Source organism: Phyllostomus discolor, chromosome 4 (genome assembly GCF_004126475.2).
Source record: "Phyllostomus discolor isolate MPI-MPIP mPhyDis1 chromosome 4, mPhyDis1.pri.v3, whole genome shotgun sequence".
NCBI lineage: Eukaryota > Metazoa > Chordata > Mammalia > Chiroptera > Phyllostomidae > Phyllostomus > Phyllostomus discolor.
Window position 1 is genome coordinate 135652130 of NC_040906.2, and position 18461 is coordinate 135670590.

Consider the following 18461-nt stretch of genomic DNA (forward strand, 5'->3'; position numbering starts at 1 on the left):
TAGCAAGTGAAAATGTCTCCAAATATGGGCAAACATATCCAGGTGGGCAAAATCACTCCTGTTTAATACTAATGCTCTAGACAAAAGCACTTTTATGTCAGCATACAGTGAAAAAGCTAATTTACCATCACTTTTAGTATCAGGATATTTATAACTTCTATATTATAATTCCAAGATAATTTTCAACAATAAAATTATATATGAAATGATGAAAATAGCAATACTGTAATATATACTTACTCTAATCCAAAAGAACCATATGCCAATATTCCTAATCCCCGCCATTGAAGTAAAAATAAAGTACATAATAATAATTGTTATAAGAATATAATCAAGAGGAAAAACCTGGAAAAAAAATAAAATTAAATTCAATACACAAACAGGGCTCTAGAAGTCATATAAAATTAACTAAAACTTCGTTATTCATTGTTGGCAAATTAATATATCAACCCTGATTCAGATCAGGCTACTATAAAAATACAAAAAAAGGATCCCCCCAAAATGATTACCAAACTATTTCCCAATTGTTTACTCCCATTATCCTAGAAAAATCCTCTAACAAATAAAGCTAAAAATTACATTTAAATATGCAGTAAAAAACTTCATCAAAAATTTAAACCAGGAAATTCTTAGAAAAGCTCACCTTAAGGTTTATATTGTATCGAGTCAAATTACACATAATTCAAGAGTTCAACTAAATATCTACATAGTAAGCCTTAAAGCAACATATCAATGTGGCAGTTACGTATAAGTAAAAAGCCAAATCAGCAGAGGGCACAAGCATATATTGCCAGGTATTAATAGGTTTTTCAACATAATAATTTGACAGTGTGTGAGAATGTTTGCTAGAGCACAAAATGACTTTTTTTTTTACTTACTGTTTGTAGTAAAGGCAAAAGCATGTTCAGCGGATTACTCAGATTAGCTCCAAAAATTACAAAACCAGAATCAATTCCAGCCGAATGAAGAGCTTTATCCAAACTGAATAGAAAAAAAATTATAGAGGGATTTTATATATTATATGACCATACTTTCAATTAGTTTATAACTTAAGCATGCAAATTCAACTGAATCAAAGAAAACCTCAAATAACAAATTAAACCTCACTTAAGTATCTTACAGATATTGTTCAATAAAGAATAAAGAAATACTATCTACTATTGAAACTTTTTAGTCATTCTTTGAGTTAATGCTGTAGAACACTTCAAGTAAAATAGCTCCTTAAGATGAATAGACTACACTAATGGAATTCAGCAAGAAAAATGTGTAATATCATGGGATTTATGTAAGTGCTTTACAAAATATGTCTAATGTACTTACTTTGACAGGAAGAGAGAAATTACAAACAGCAATGCAACTAAGATGAAAAATATTCCCCAAATGATCTAAAAGAAAACATTAAAATATAGTTCTAAAAGTTGATATTAAAAGCATGAAATCATTATGTTCAATACAAATTGCTAGTATATGACCATGACATAACTAAAATGATCTAAGATACATTTAATTTAGTATATAATCTTAGGCATTTGTCATCTAAATTTTCATTATGAGATTCTTTGAGAATATACACAAAAACAGACAAAGCATTCTGAAGTCTTCATTTGTAAATAACCAAATGAGACCCTTTGCTAGGTCAAATAAAAGGTTTACATTCAGTTATATTCATATGTAAGTTTCAAAATTAACTGAAAAGACTAATACGACTATATTAAGCCCTGGCTGGTGTGGCTCAGTGGATTGAGTGCCGGCCTGTGAACCACAGGGTCGCCAGTTTGATCCCATTCTAGGGAATATGCCTGGGTTGCAGGCCAGGTCCCCAGCGTGGGGAGAGGGCACAAGAGGCAACCACACACTGTTGCTTCTCTCCCTCTCTTCTGCCCTTCTCCCCTCTAAAAATAATAAACAAAAAAAAATTTTTAAGACTATATTTAGACTAATATACATATACAAAAAAAACCCCAAGAAACTCATCAGGTTATATTAACTTGTTAAAATATGGAATTTGGAATATTTTCCCACAATATATACACCTATATATGCCATATACATAATACATATTACATATACACCTATCTATACCATATATACTGTAAATGCTAATTAAATATATAAAATTATATCACAGCTCAGAAAAGACTATATAACTGATAATATTCCTGAAATAGAGTACTAGCATCACTAAAGATACTGTCATGTAAAACCATGTTTCTGTGGAGAAATGTGTTAAGTATTGTAATTGGTGAAACACATTTCCTTTTACTATATAAACTTCATATACTAGTGAAGATAGAAAACAGTCAAACTAATTACTGGAACTGGGTCCCTAAGAAATAAAATTTCATAGTAAAAAAGTGGGTAAAAATCTGTTCCTGTAAACCCTACCCATTCTCCCTTGAAATTTCCTCTTCTCTCCACTCTGGTCACTGTCAGCCTGTCCTCTATTTCAGTGACTTTGGTTATATTTTGCTTGTTTCTTTGTTTTGTTGTTTAGGTTCCTGTTAAAGGTGAGATTATATGGTATTTGTCTTTCACTGACTGGCTTATTTCGCTTAGCATAATGCTTTCCAGCTCCGTCCATGCTGTTGCAAAGGGTAGGAGCTCCTTCTTTCTTTCTGCTGCATAGAATTCCATTGTGTAAATGTACCATAGTTTTTTGATCCATTCATTTACTGATGGGCATCTAGGTTGCTTCCAGCACCTAGCTATTGTAAATTGTGCTGCTATGAACATGGGGGTGCAAAGGTTCTTTTGTATTGGTGTTTAGAAGTGGGGAGGGTTGGGTGGGTGGGCTGGAATAGGAGTAAAAGGGAGAAAACTGTACTTGAACAAAGATTAAAATAAAAAAAAGAAAAAAGAAAAAAAAGACAAGAGTTGTTTGTGAAGATCAAGAAAAGGGAACCTTTGTACACTGTTGGTGGGAATGTAAAATGGTGCAGCCGCTGTGGAAAATAACATGAAAGTTCCTCAAAAAATTAAGAGTACAGCTACCATATGAAAAAAATGGGTAAAAATCTATGTTACTAATAACCAAGGCTCTTTTTTTTCTTGACATGTTCCCAAGTTCCAGGGACAGCTAAGCTAATTAGTCCACAAACCCAAGGCCATGATTACTAAGAAAATACGTGTGCTAGGTAAGCCTTGTTCAGGCATGAGTTATACTGCTGTTGGTCGTAAGTTCAATGTTGATGAATCAACCATATTATCTTAAATAAGTTGTTCTTCAACACAAACACACAAAAAACAGGGTTAGGTATTGATCAGCCACTGATATCCAAGTTCCAGTGTCATCACTGGTATTTAACTAGATACTGATAAATAAAGATAGCAAAGGGAACTAGACAATGAACTTAATAAAATGGGAAGCAGGAGCCTGCTTGCTTAGCCAGAAATCTATAGCTTCACACCCCAGGGGATCACAGCTTTGCTCTACCAAAGGAATTAACACTCTTCCCTTCCTATCCCTCTAGTCCCAGATTGATGGTGGGCACAAGGGAAGGTGCTGGACCATACAGGCCTGTCAGTCTAATTAGAGGGTGGACCTATCAAAACCTGCAAAAGTTTGGAAAGTTGATTGGCCATTTTGAGAAAGCATCTGATCTGCCCTAAACCCAAGCTCCTAGTTATATTCCCAGAGGACTATTGCAACAAAGAATCAATCAATCAATCTCTCAATATCTCTCTCTTTCTCTCTCCCCACCGACCTGATGATGCACTCACCTGTTTGTTTCTGCACTCTCTTGCCTGGAACCACACAACTATGTGGGTCTAATAGCTACCAGACCCATAGCAGGTGGTGTGGACTCATAAAGGACTAAGTGCTTGCTCGCTCTTTCTCTCTCTCTTTCCCTCTCTCTCTTTCAGGAACCTGCGCTCACACAGTATACTCACCTGTTCTCTCCATGGCCATGCGGCTCTAGCAAACACGTGGCCCATGGCTATCCAACTCCTCTTGCAGGCTCCAAGAGGGAGCCTGAAATGGACTGCAGCTGGAAACACATGATAAGCTAGCCAGAAAAATAACCATCATACTCAATGGGAAAAAGCTACAAGCATTTCCCTTAAGATCAGGAAAAAGACAGGGATGTCTGCTTTCGCCTCTCTTGTCCAACACAGTACTCAAAGTCTTAGCCACAGCAATTAGACAAGAAGTAATAAAAGGTATCTAAATTGGAAAGGAAGAAGTGAAACTGTCATTATGTGCAGATGACCTGATACTATACATAGAAAATAACAAAGATTTCACCAAGAAATTAATAGAACCGATAAATGACTTCAGTAAAGTAGCAGGATGCAAATTAATATCCAGAAATCAGTTGCATTTTTATATGCCAATAATGAACTAAAATTGAAATAAAGAAAACAATCCCATTCACAATTGCTACAAAAAGAATAAAATATCTAGGAATAAACCTGATGCAGACTCTGACCAGCAGGGTCCATGTGTTGTGAATGTGACAAACAAATTCACACAGACTGCAGAAGTCCTGTGGAGAAAAAGGGACAGCATGGCCACTCTCTGAGTGAGAGAGAGCCCTGACCCCTGCCTGGACAGGGATCAGGTACATTGCTTTTCTCGGTACATTACATTGAGGATGGTCCTCATTTACTATGCATAGGTTAGCTTTAGGTGATTACCTTTTACAGATAACAAAGGAGATGATGTTGCTAAATACTTCAAAGAAAAGGATGTCTGCAAACCCAAGGGGAAAAGTGGTTGAACTGGCTACACTCCATCCTTGGGAGATTTAGTACAGACTTTAGGAAGTTACTTTAAAGATATGCAATAAACATTTGCTGCCTCAATTCAGGGTGAGGGAGTTTTAGCAAAAAGCAAGCCTCAAAGCAGCCTAGGTACAATGCAGGCCTGATTCCCCACAGGAAAACCGATCCATGGGCTCAGTTCCTGTGTGCCGACTGGCTCTTGCCCATTTTCTGAATCATGGGCTGGGCTACATTTGCCACTGCCACGCAGACTGGTTCCCTATATAAACCTAACCAAGGATATTAAAGACCTGTACTTGGAAACCTGTAAGACACTGAAGAAAGAAACTGAAGAAGATACAAATAAGTGGAAGCACATATCACGTTCATGGATAGGAAGAATTAATATCATTAAAATGTCCAATCTACAGATTCAACACAATTGCTATCAAGATACCAATGATGTATTTCACAGAACTAGAACAAATATTTCAGAAATTTACATGGAACCACAAAAGGTACCACATAGCAATAGCGATCTTGAGAAAGAAGACCAAAGTTGGAGGAATCATACTACCTAATATCACACAATATTATAAGGCCATAGTAATCAAAACAGCATAATACTGATATAAAAAGACCCATAGATCAACAGAACAGAATATAGAGTCCAGAAATAAATGCATAACTTTGTAGTCAATTAATATTTGACAGAGGAAGCAAGCATATATGATAAATGGTGCCGAGAGAATTGGGCAGATGCATGCAGAAAAATGAAACTAGACCGTTTCTATGCTACACACAAGAATAAATTCAAAACGGATTAAAGACTTAAATGTTAGACCTAAAATAATAAAAATCCTAGAAGAAAACATGGCTGTATAATCTGACATTGTTCATAGCAATGTAACTCACTAATTGATTAGTGAATTACCATTTCACAACTGTCAGAATGGCTACCATCAATAAATCAACAAACAATAAATGCTGGCAAGGACATGGAGAAAGGGGAACCCTTTTGCACTGTTGTTGTGAATGCGGTCACTGTGGAAAGCACTATGGAGATATCTCAAAAAATTAAAAATGGATCTGCCTTTGGACCCAGTAATCCCACTTCTGAGAATACATCTGAAGGAACCCAAAACATTAATTTGAAAGAATATAAGCACCCCTATGTTCATTGTAGTGTTATTTGCAATTGCCAAGATCTGGAAGCAGCCCAAGTGTCCACCAGCAGATAAGTGGATAAAACAACTATGGGATACTGACCCAATGGAATACTACTCAGCTATGAAAAACAGAAAGAAAATTGTACCCTTTGTGACTGTACAGATAGATCTGGAGAAAATCATGCTAAATGAAATAAGCCAGTCAGAGAAAGACAAATACCACATGATTTCACTCATATGTAGAATCTAATTAACAAACTGAACTAACAAGGAAAATGGGGACAGACTCATAGATAGCAGGATGACAGCTAGTGGGATGGGTGGGTGAGGGAGTAGAGGGATTGAGCAAAAAAGGAAAAAGGACTCATGCACATGGACAACAGTGAGGTCATTGATAGGGGAAGGGTGGTATACGGGGACTAAATGGTCATGGAAAAACATATAATGAAGATTAAATGTAAAAAAAACAGAAAAAAGAAATACTTATAAATTTATCAAAATACTGTATTTGCAAGTCCACCTCACTTAACACTACAAGTGACTGCTGAGAGTAATTTAAGATAACATAAATAAGTGCAAAGATATGTTCATAGACCTGAAGATTCAATATTAAAATAAAAGGGTGAAGGGTGTACAGGAACAATTATAAAGAACATATGGACAACAACAAGGGAGGTGGAAATGGGAGGGGGAGGTGGAGAGGGCTGGAATGGTGGGGAGGGGTGGAAGGGATAGGCAGACAACTGCTTTTGAACAACAATAAAAATAAATAAAATAAATAAATAAATAAAATATCAATTCTCCCCAAGTTTAACCTATCGATTCAAAGTAATCCCAATAAAAATTCCCATGAGTGCTTTGTGAAATTATGAGCTGACTCTAAAATTTACATAGAAATGCAAAGTTTCCAGCATAGCTAAAACAATTTTGAAAAAGGAAAATAAAACTGAAGAACTCACAAAACTGATTTCATGACTGCTTTGAAATCTCCAGTAATCAAGTTTTAATATAAGGATATATAAATCAACAAAACTGAAGACAAAGTCCAAAATTAGACCCTCACATATATATATGGTCAATTAATTTGACAAAATTGCCAAAGAAATTCAATGAGCAAAGGATAATCTTCAGAAAAAAAGTGGTCTGATATCCACATGAAAAATAAAATAAGCCTTTACCCTTAGGTCATACCATCCAGTAAAATTAACTTAAAATGAACTACAAATCTAAACACAAGATCTAAAAGTACAAAATTTCCAGAAGAAAACAGAGGAGAAAATGTTTGCTATAAAAGCTTTAAAAACATCTCTTTGACGTGTTAAGAAAACATAAAACCAAGTCATAAAGTGGGAAACAATATATATTTGTCTCCTACTCTGTATGAATATGCATATTCAAAATACATATATTTGACAAAGTACTTGATCCAGATACATAAACAATTCTTGCAACCCATTCATAAAGTAAATACCTAATTTTCAAAATGGCCAAAGAAGCATTTTAGAGAAGACAAAGAAATAGCCAATAAGAATAGAAGATGATATTCAATATCAATAGTCATCAAGAAATGCAAATTAAAACTATAATGAGATACTGTTACACACCCATTAGGAAAACTATTACAAATAATTACAATATAAAAGTTGACAAGGATGCAAAGAAAGTAGAAATCTTATATTGTTGTGGGCATGCAAAATGGTACAACCACTTTGGAAAATACTTTGGCAATCTCTTATAAACTTACACATATATTAAACATTAGACCTAGCCATTCTACTCCTAAGTATTTACCCAAGAAAAATATGAATGAAATGAAAACATTATCTACACAAATATTTATGCACAAATGTTCACATTGGTATTATTCATAATAGTCTCAAACTGGAAACAAGTCAAATCCACTAACAGGTAAGTGGATAAACAAATTGTGACACAGACACACACTGGAATGATACTCGGCAATAAAACCAGAATGAACAACTTCAAAAAAATGCAACAACATGGATGAATGTCAAAACCACTGAGCTGAGCCAAAGAAGCCAGACAAAGACTATACACTACCCAATAAGTTTTAAAAAGGTTTTAATTCTGTAATTCTATTTATACAAAATTATAGAATACATGAAACTAAAGTATAATGACAGAAGTACATTAGTGGTTTTCTGCAGTCTGAGCTCAAGGAAGTGGGGGAGACAAAGTAGCTTTCTGGGATAATGTGGATATTCTATACATACATACCTATATTTGGTAAAATCAACCTGCACACTTAATAAAGTTCATTTAAAAATCCATCTAAGTATATAATCAGTGAAATGAAGCAGAGAATGTTTAAAACAAGGTAGTTAATGTTATAGACTGGTTATAAATATTTATAAGAAGCTACAAACAATTTAGAATTAAGATAAGGTTGGGGAAGGTTTCTCATACCTTTGGTAATATGATGACAAATCACTTTGGGAAAAGAATTTAGCTAAGTTTTTAAAAAATTATTCTAACAGAAGGTTAAAATATGATACATAGAACTGATCATGGTAAAAGCTCCTTCAAAAGAGGAGCTTTTTGGGGTGAGCAGTCACTGCATTTCCTCGTTTCCTTTCTAATTATAAGAGGAAGACAATGCACCATAGAACTCAACCTGACTAATCTTTGATAGGGTTCTATAAAACACTTTTTTAAAAAATTAGTCAAAGCCCATTTATTAGCTTCATTTTGCTTAACTTTACTCAAACCGGTCTATTCACTGCGCTTTCTGATCACAACTGGCATTGTATAATTACGGTATAAACAATTCTGTTGTTTGAAATGCCAGATACAGAGTGGGCACAGACAAAAGTTTATGGCCAGCGGCTCTAGTTACTTTTTAGACTCAGGGTCATATTACGATAAGCTCAACTCAATTGAGATACTTATGTTTAGAAACCACAGTCCCAAGAATTCAAGGCTAACAAATGATGGCTCCCCCACCCCCCCAAAAGGTAATAGTATTCCATCTCAAATAATACCTTTTTACATAGCTTTAGCCACATATCATCTAACAGTAAAGCAGGTTCTATTACATTTCTGTTAGGGCTCCTAAGTTTTATTATGAGCCCCAGATCTCCTACTTACAGAAAAGTACGACTTGCAAAATATGCCAGCAGCATACTATATTACTTATCTACATTTTGATTTAAATCTTCTAACAACTCTGTCGCTATAACACTTACATTACACATGAGTAAATGAAGTTCAGAATCATGACAGAGCTGTGATTCAAAACTGGATTATTCTGACTCCAAAATCCACATTCTTAAGTACCATGCTGTAATACCTCAAAAGGAGAACTCAACCTCTCTGAGACGTACTATATAAACTTGGAAGAAGAGTTACAGCATAATTTTTAAAACTCCATTTACCTTCAGGGGCCGCAGAGCACCACAAAATTTTGTCCACCAGCTGTTTTCAATGAATTCTAAGTGCCTCCCTCTCTTCCTAAGTGTTCGTAACCTTTCTTCAAGTTGTCTTAAGGTGCGTTTATCCCTTGCTGGCAAAGGTCGACCATCTTTGCTCTGCAAACAACAGAACAAAAATAAAAATTTTTACTATTAAAGTATAATAAAGTAGCCCATCAGATTTAGCAGATGAAGCAATGAAAATTTTTTATGTAACTCCTTGGGAACATTTAAAAATTGAAAATAATTGACAAATTTTTAAAAGGTTTTACTATTTTAATTCAAATTACAACTTTTTTTTACTTTATTGCTATTCAAGTACAGTTGTCTCCATTTTGCCCCCACCACTCCCCACCAGCCCAGTCATCCCCACTTCCCACCCTTGATCCTATCCGCCTTTGGCTTTGTCCATGTGTCCTTTATAGATGTTCCCGAAAACCCTTCCCCATTTTCCCCCCATTACCCCTCCCACCTTCCCTCTGGTTACTGTCAGTTTGTTCGTAATGTCAGTGTCTCTGGAGAGCATCATACTACATAAAATAAGCCAGGTGGTGAAAGACAAATAACATATGATCTCACCTACAAGTGGAGTTAATCAACAAGACAAGCAAGCAAGCAAAATATAACCAGAGACACTGAAATCAATAACTGACAATTTTGAAGTGACAATACACATATCTGAACCAAGATCAGCATCAAAATGTGGGTGTATGTACATTTAATACTAAACTTCCTTTGGTCACTGTTTCCCAAATGTGTGATATAAAGTTATGTGGAAAGAGAGAAATACTTTTAAATAAAACATCTTTTTTATGGAATTTTTCATGTAGTACATTCAGTTACTCTTGCTTGCCTCCAAATTTTTCTGTCCCTTAACACATGTGGCCCCACTCCTTCTCTTTCTTTGGTCAAGTGACTGTGTTGTAGTGTACCTAAACCAATGCTTCTCAGCCCCTTACTCAAATACCAGCAGAGACATGTAATACTTGTATGTGGTATGCAGAGGTTTTTACAATTGCTGAAAATTAGCACTTCCTTGTTCTCCAAGTACATTTGCAAATGAGTCATATTTTCTTTGGTCAACCTAAGCTAATTCCCATCTATTTCTCTGTGATACTTATTGTAAACATGAGCCTACCTTCCTCATAGTGTCTCACAAATAACACTTTCCACTTAACTACCCTGCCCCTAAGTCTCCTTCAACTGGATACAACAATAAACAACAATAATAAGGCAACTGCCATATATAAAAAAGGTGAAATGTAAATTTGTTTGTTTTACCGGAAGGAACAAAAAATATTTATATCAGATTGCATTTTCAAAATGTAAAGAGATTAGATATGAGAATATTAATATCCTTATTAAGGTTAAATAGGTTCTCAGCAGATACATAACATATTGCTATCCAGCATATCCTAATGCAGCCTTCAACTAAAATCATAGATATAATGAAGACAATACCTGAACACCCTTTAATAAAGAGGTCGACACAATTACAATGATCTCCTGACATTGTGGCACTGCCATACTCTTCTGGAACTGGCCATCCTCTTCTATATCTCATCTTACTGCTTTACAAGCTTTATCATGCATATCAATCACCTGACAAATTTGTTAAACACAGATTTCTAAACCTCGTCCCGAAGAAAATATGATTTAGTAAGTCTTAGGTAGGGCCTAAATTTGCATTTCTACCAAATTTCCAGGAGATGCAGCTGCTACTGGTCCAGAGACCATACTTTGCACATACTGGACTATATTTAATCTTCACTCCTTTAAGTCAAGGACATTAAGTATTATCAAATTGTATCCCCCAAAAAGGAACCTTTCAGAAAGGTAGTTTCTGAAGGACAGAGGGATAAAATAAAAACTTCCTTTTAGAAGACAGATCCAGGTAATAATACTTCAGTGGTATGGTATGAAAAGGGCTCAGTACTTTAGATCTCAACCATAATCTCCATTCTATTATCAAAAAAACACCACCAATAAAGTACTATTATTTCACTGCTGGCTTTCAATATGTCAGGAAGAAAAATTAGTAAACTGATTTAAAGGTCCAATATAAACAAACTCAAGTCATTTGCCTACTTAATGAATGCTTCAGTGGAGTGAAGGATGGATGCCCAGTTTGCTTTGGCAACTGACCAAAACAAATACAAGAACAATTTTGGTCAGAGAAACAAACACTAGTACAGAAACCCAGCGGTTAACCAACTATCTAATTTGAAAAGAAAAAAAAAGTGGTTGTAAAGTATATAAATACATACCATTTGTTTAAAAAATAGTAAAGATTCCCTTTAATACTATCTCCAATTACCATTCTCCTTCCCTGTGGTTATCACTGTAAAGCACGCTGATCAGTATCCTTCTAAACATTTTCTATGTATTTATATGCATGCATATATGGAACACACTTATAGTTCTGTTGTAAACAACAGCTAACAGCCCTGGCTGGTGTGGCTCAGTGGTTGAGTGCTGGCCTGTGAACCAAGGGGCTGCCCATTTGATTTCCAATCAGGGCACATGCCTGGGTTGTGGGCCAGACCCCCAATGCGGGGCACATGAGAGGCAACCACACATTTGATGTTTCTCTCCCTCTTTCTCCCTCCCCTTTCTTCTAAAATTAAATTAATAAAACCTTCAAAAAATAGCTAACATTTCTTGAGCATAATTCTTGTGCCTAAAACTGATCTGTTACATTTATTCTCCTTGAATTTTCAGAATATAAGTTTGGGGTGGGTAAAAGTACTATAAAGATGAGATCAGGAAAATAAGGCTCACAGATATGTGCATAAGCTGCTGAGCCAGAACTTGAACTAACATACCCTGATTTTATAAGACGTATTCTTCAATCTGTATATAAATCTACCTCATTCCTTTTCATCACTGCATAGCATGTTATTATTAAAAGGTATGTGTTAGTGTGGATAAGCAATGTCACAACATTCAAGTTTTTTAAAAGCTTAACATTTTATATTCTCAGAGTATACCATTCCTAAATTCTCATTAACACCTGACAAAGGTATACATTTAAGATTTCCAAAGGATAAAGTAAATGTACTGAGTTATTCTATTTATCACATCTCTGATTACAAGGATGACCAGCATCCTGATTTTAGCACAGCAAGTCCCATGTTCTGGAAAACTGCTCAAGTCCTAATATCATATTGAATAAAAGTGGCAATAAAAAGCTTTCTGTTTTTCACCATTGAGTATGATGTTAGTTGTGGGTTTGTCATATATGGCCTTTATTATGTTGAGGTACTTTCCTTCTATACCCATTTTATTGAGGTTTTTATCATAAATGGATGTTGAATCTTATCAAATGCTCTCTCTGCATCTATGGAAACAAAAGTTTATTTCTCACTTTGTTAATGTGGTATATTACACTGACTGACTTGCAGATGTTGAGCTATCCTTGCATCTCTAAAATAAATCCCTCTTGATCATGGTGTGTGATCTTTTTAATATATTGCTGTATTTGGTTTGCTAATATTTTGCTGAGGATTTCTGCATCAATATTCAGCAGAGATACTGACCGATAATTTTATTTTTTTGTGTTGTGCTTGTCTGGTTTTGGTGCAGGATAATATTGGTCTCATAAAATGAGTTAGGAAGTGTATTCTCCTCTTCGATCTTTAGGAAGACTGAGTAAAACAGTTATTAAATCTTTGAATGTTTGGTAGAATTCACCAGTGAAGCTATCTAACCCTGAACTTTTTTTTTGAGAGGGAGAGGCAATTTTTGAATACTGTTTTGATTTCCTTACTAATGATCAGTCTATTCAGAATTTCTATATTTTAATGACTCAGTCTAGGAAAGTTGTACATTTCTAAGAATTTATCCATTTCTTCTCGGCTGTCCAATTTAATGCTATATAGCCTTTCAAAGTATTGTCCTATGGTCATTTGTATTTCTGTGGTATACATCTTAACTTCTCTTTCATTTCTGAGTTTACTTAGAGTCTTCTTTTTTTCTTAGTGAGTCTATTTAGAGGTTTGTCAATTTTGTGCATCTTCTTAAAAAAACAGCTCTTAATTTCATTGCTTTTTTAAGCCTTTTAAAAATTTGTTTTCTATTGAGCTTATTGGGGTGACATTAATTAATAAAGTTATAAGGGTTTCAGGTATACAATTCTACAATACATTATCTGTATATTGTATTTGTTCACCACCCCAAGTCAAGTCTTCTTTCATCACCATTTATAACTCCCTATACCCTCTTCTACCTCCTCCTTTCCTCCATTTCCTCTGGCAATCACCATACTGTTGTCTGTGTCCATGACTATTTCTTTTTTTTCTTTGCTTTGCTTTTCTGCTCTTATTTTTATAATTTCCTTTCTTCTACTTGCTTTGGGCTTCATTTGTTCCTCTTTTCGTAGTTCCATAAGGTCTAAAGTTTGAGATTTTTCTTGTTTCTTGAGGTAGTGCCATTTGCTATAAGCTCCCCTTTCAGTTCTGTTTTTGCTGTATCCCCAAGGTTTTGGTATGTCATATTTTTGTATGTCTCCATGTATTTTTATTTCTTATTTGATCCAATAATGCTTAATCTCCAAATATCTGTGATTTTTATAGCTTTCTTCTTGTAGCTGATTTAGAGTTTCATATTGTAGTGGTCCAAAAAGATAACTGAAACTTGTTTTATGTTCCAACATATACCCTTGAGAGTGTTCCATCTGAAGTTAAGAAGAATGTGTATTCTGTTGCTTTCAGATGGAATATCCTGTACATATCTAATAAGTCCCTATGATCTAATGTGTCATTTAAGGCCTGCGTTTCCTTGTTAACTTTTTGTCTATATGATCAATTCATTAGTGTAAGCAGGATGTTAAAGTCTCCTACTATTATCGTGTGGCTGTCAATTTCTCCATTTAGGTCCATTAATAATTGTTTTATATATTTTGGTGCTCCTAAGTTGGGTGCAAGATTAATGAATATTAGGTCTTCTTGAAGATTTGTCCTGCTGACTATTGTATACTGTCCATCTGTGTCTCTTGGTACCTTTTTTGGCTTTAAGTCTACTTTGTCTGAATAAGTATAGCAACACGTGCTTTCTTTTGGATAGCATTTGCTTTAAGTATTGTCTTCTACTTCTTTGCTTTGAGTCTATGTTTGTCTTTGGACCTGAGATGTGTCTCCTGATGGCAGCAAATAGGTAGGTCTTTTTCTGTAATTCATTCAGCTACTGCGTCACTTTTGATTGGTGAGATCAATCTGTTTACATTTACGGTAATTAGTGATATATAAGGACTTACTACTAATATATTATCTTTTGTTTTCTGATTGCTCTATATCTCCATTGTTACCTTTTATTTGTTTCTCCATTTTAGTTTAGTGATTTTCTATAATGCTTTTCTCTGCCTCTTTTTTTATGTTTTGTCTTATGATCTAGATTTTTGTTTTGTGGTTACCTTGAAATATATATAAAACATCACACAGATAAAATAGTCCTTTTTATTCTGATAACATCTTATCTTCACTTATCTACACAAATTCCATCCTTTTCCTCCTTCCCATAAGTTTCTGTTGTCATAAATTCTTTTTGTTGTGTTTGTTACCAAATTGAAGTAGCTATAATTACTTTTAATGCTTTCCCCCTTTTTAATCTTTATGCTGTAACTATTTAAAACCCTATTCTGTAACAGAGTTGCAGTTTCCTGATTCTGTGTTTACTGCCTTACTCAAAGATTTGCGTATTTTTCACTCTTTCATTTCCAGCAGAAGAGTTCCTTTATATATTTCTTGGAAGGCAGGTTGTATGGTGGCAAACTCCCTCATTTTTCATTTGTCTGGAAAAGCCTCTGTTTCTCCTTCATATCTGAAGGAGAGCTTTGCTGGATAGATTATTCTTGGTGGGCAACTTTTATCTTTCAATATTTTGAATATGGCATTCTACTCTCTCCTGGCCTATAGTATTTCTGCTGAGATATGTGATGATAGCCTAATTAATTTCCTTTGTAGGTCATTGAATTATTCTCCTGGCTGCCTTTAGAATTCTTTTTTTTTTTAATCATTCACTTTTGGCAGTTTTAGTATAATGGTGTCTTAAAGAAGTTTTCTTTCCATTGAGATAATCAGGTATTCTATTAGCTTCTTGTACTTGTTTAAGTTCAAGTCCAGTTCCTTCTCCAGGTCTGGGAATTTCTCACCTATTTTTTTCTTTAAATTGGCTCTCTGTCCCCTTCTCCCTCTCTTTTCCTTCTGGGATACCATTATCTTTATGTTGCCCTTTCTAATGGAGTTGGATAGTGCTTGTAGACTTCCTATGTATTTATTTGTTTATTTATTTATTTTATTCCCTCTCCTCTTTCACTTGAATATTTTTTTATTTCTATCTTATAGCTAGTTAAGTCTCTCTTCCATATTTTCTGCTCTATTTCCAATGCTTTCTAATGCATTATTTATCTCATTTATTCAGTTCTTCAGCTCCAGAATTTGTTTGGTTCTTTTTTTGTTAAAGTACTTCTGTTCATTAATTGTACTCCTGAGCTCACTAAACTGCCTGACTTTTCACTGATTTTCTTCATGACAGCTATTTTGTATTCTCAATCATTTAGATAGCAATCTTCTGTGACTTTCACTTTGGTTTCTGAAGAATTGTCATTTTCTTTTTGTGGTACCAGGTCATTCTGATTATTCATGGTGCTTGATAGATTTGTTCCCCTGCTAGTGCAGGTGAGCTTCATTTACTTTAACAATTCCACAGATAGGTTATTTAGAGGCCTTTCTTTTGTTTTCCGGTAGGTAGCTATACAGAACAAAGTTCTAATTTCCCTTACCTGAGCTGGCTATAGTTATATCCAAGAGCCAGCAATTTCGACCTTCTACTGTATATGCCAGAGGTATTGCAGGTACACTCAACACTGCTGCTTGTGCCTCTGGGGTCACTGGTACCTTGATGCTGTCAGTATCACTGCAATCATGGGTTTTGCTTACAATCATGAGCATCACCAATGGAATCACCAAGATGGCATGTGACCATGATGTTCCAGTCTGGGTGTTGGGAACTGCCACCATGGTGAGGGGATAAGGTGGAGCAGGAGAGCCAGGGTTGCAAGCCCTACCACACTGCTGCCCAGTTCCCCATGGCTGCTGGCATCACTGTGGCCAGGAGGCTGAAGTCCTGTGTATTGCATCCACTGCTGCTATCACACTCTCTGGTGGTTCCAGCACTGCCATAGCAGGGTAAGAGAGCCAAAGTCACACGTGCTAACGCAGCTTCTGCCTCTCTTTTCCTTCTCAGAGTCTGTGGTATGGGGCCAGAGCTGCAGGCTTAGCTGCCATGGCTGGGGAACCAAGGTCATAAGCACAATTCCTGCCATTTTCCTGCTTCCACCTTCCCTATGCATTCAATCCACCCACTTTCAGATGTACAGATGTGTGGATCTCTTAGGCACCCAATGTGTTGAGAAAAGGAATTTTTGTTGAGTTTTAGATGTCCCACTAGTTATAGATTGGAGGGAAGAGGCAAAGCAGGCATTTCACTTTACCATGATACTGATAACACAATTTTCCTTTTTATGTGATCTTATTGTTTGGTTTCTGTATCGGGATTATGCTATTTAGTAGAATTATTTAGAATACTTTCCATTTTCCTTATGTTCTATAAAGACTTATCTGTTATTTCAAGGTGATAAAGGGAAAAACTTTTATTGTATATTTAGACACACATTTAATTGGCCATATATAATCCTATTTTGGTCAGTTATAATTTTTATTTTACTATTTTTATATTTTTTATTGTATTTTTTTCCATTACCATTTATTCCCCTTATACTCTTTCCTACCTCTATCACGCCCCTCTCCCTGCAAATATAATCTTTAGCTTATTCAACTAGTACGTAAAACTTTAACTGACAATAAAATCTGATGCTACACATGAAATCAGCATGCTTGAGAATTAGCAAAGTTTTGGCCTAATGTAAGCAGAACTTTTGCTTTTTAGTTGTTAGAACACATAGAAATTCTCAAACTGACAGTATCTTACATTTTACAGAAGACAAATTTTTAAAAATATGGGCATGGTCTTGAAGTATATGTTGCAAAACAATTCAAACAATGTCAAAAATATGTGTTCCCCAATGTCTAAGTCACATTAGAAAGCAGATCAAAGATAAAGAAATCCTATACCTTCCAATTATAATAAAATACCAACTCACTTTTGATTTAATTGTTTGAATGTGTTGTTCCACTTCTTCAATGTCTTCAGTGTTTTCTAAACGTTCATAAGCAGCACTTCTAGTGCCTTTTATCAGATTTAAAGGTAATGCCGACATGCCATAGGCCTAAAAAAAACCAAAATTAAAATATTATTTAGTAATGTTTAATACTATTATTTAGTAATATTATTTTAAATATACTATACACAGTTTTCACATAAAAATGTCATTAAAGTAATTAGAGAAACAGTAAGCAATTGTAAAGGGGTACAGTCACTGAAGAACACAGTATATGGGAGCGAGTCATGATTATATGGCTTCATCAATGCTCCTGTCTATTTCCCACTTACAGAGCTATAGCTGTAATACTAACAATTCTTGGGATAGGTATATTTATTCCTCAAAGGGCAAGTTGCACAGTTAATGTACATGTAATACTTTATCAAAGAGATAAATTATAAGTTCAGGCTAATCAGAGGTAAAAACAGTGTGAATTACTAAAAACAATTCACAAAATTATTTTCTATGGGAAAAAGCAATGTTCTCCATGCATATATAGTAAATCTGTAGTAAAATGTAAGGATTTTAATAAAAATGTTATTTCATTAGCATACCAATTATCTGTATACACAGCTGTATAAATAATCTATTTAAGAGTTCTAAATATTTATAATCAATCTTTTTGCTAAATATTTTAAATATTCCTACAAGTAATTTTTACTAATATTCAGCACAAAGAACAAACATATTTTATATTACCCAAATCTATATTAGCCATTCCCAAATGATGAGTTTTTTTATTGTACCAATTAAAAACAATGGCAATTGCCACATGACCATTATTTAAGTCATTACTGACCTTAAATCTTTGTAAGCAAAATTGACAACTATTGCATCCTGTTGTAGTGACAGGGTCTGGAGCAGATACAACATTATGTATTGAAATATCTTTCATTTCCTCTGGAGCACACAGCCAAACTACTTTAGCCAGTCTCCCTG

At 34.8% G+C, this 18461-nt stretch overlaps 1 protein-coding gene across 1 annotated transcript in view; it reads right to left on the reverse strand.

Annotated features, from left to right (window-relative positions):
* LMBRD1 (LMBR1 domain containing 1) overlaps positions 1-18461 on the reverse strand; it is a 102886-nt gene that overhangs the window by 26984 nt on the left and 57441 nt on the right. The window contains exons 8-12 of the mRNA XM_028509840.2: positions 17463-17588; positions 9269-9421; positions 1321-1385; positions 879-981; positions 241-345 (exon numbers count right to left, since the gene is read on the reverse strand). Of these exons, the coding sequence (XP_028365641.1) occupies positions 241-345; positions 879-981; positions 1321-1385; positions 9269-9421; positions 17463-17588 (552 nt within the window). The remainder of the gene's footprint in view (positions 1-240; positions 346-878; positions 982-1320; positions 1386-9268; positions 9422-17462; positions 17589-18461) is intronic.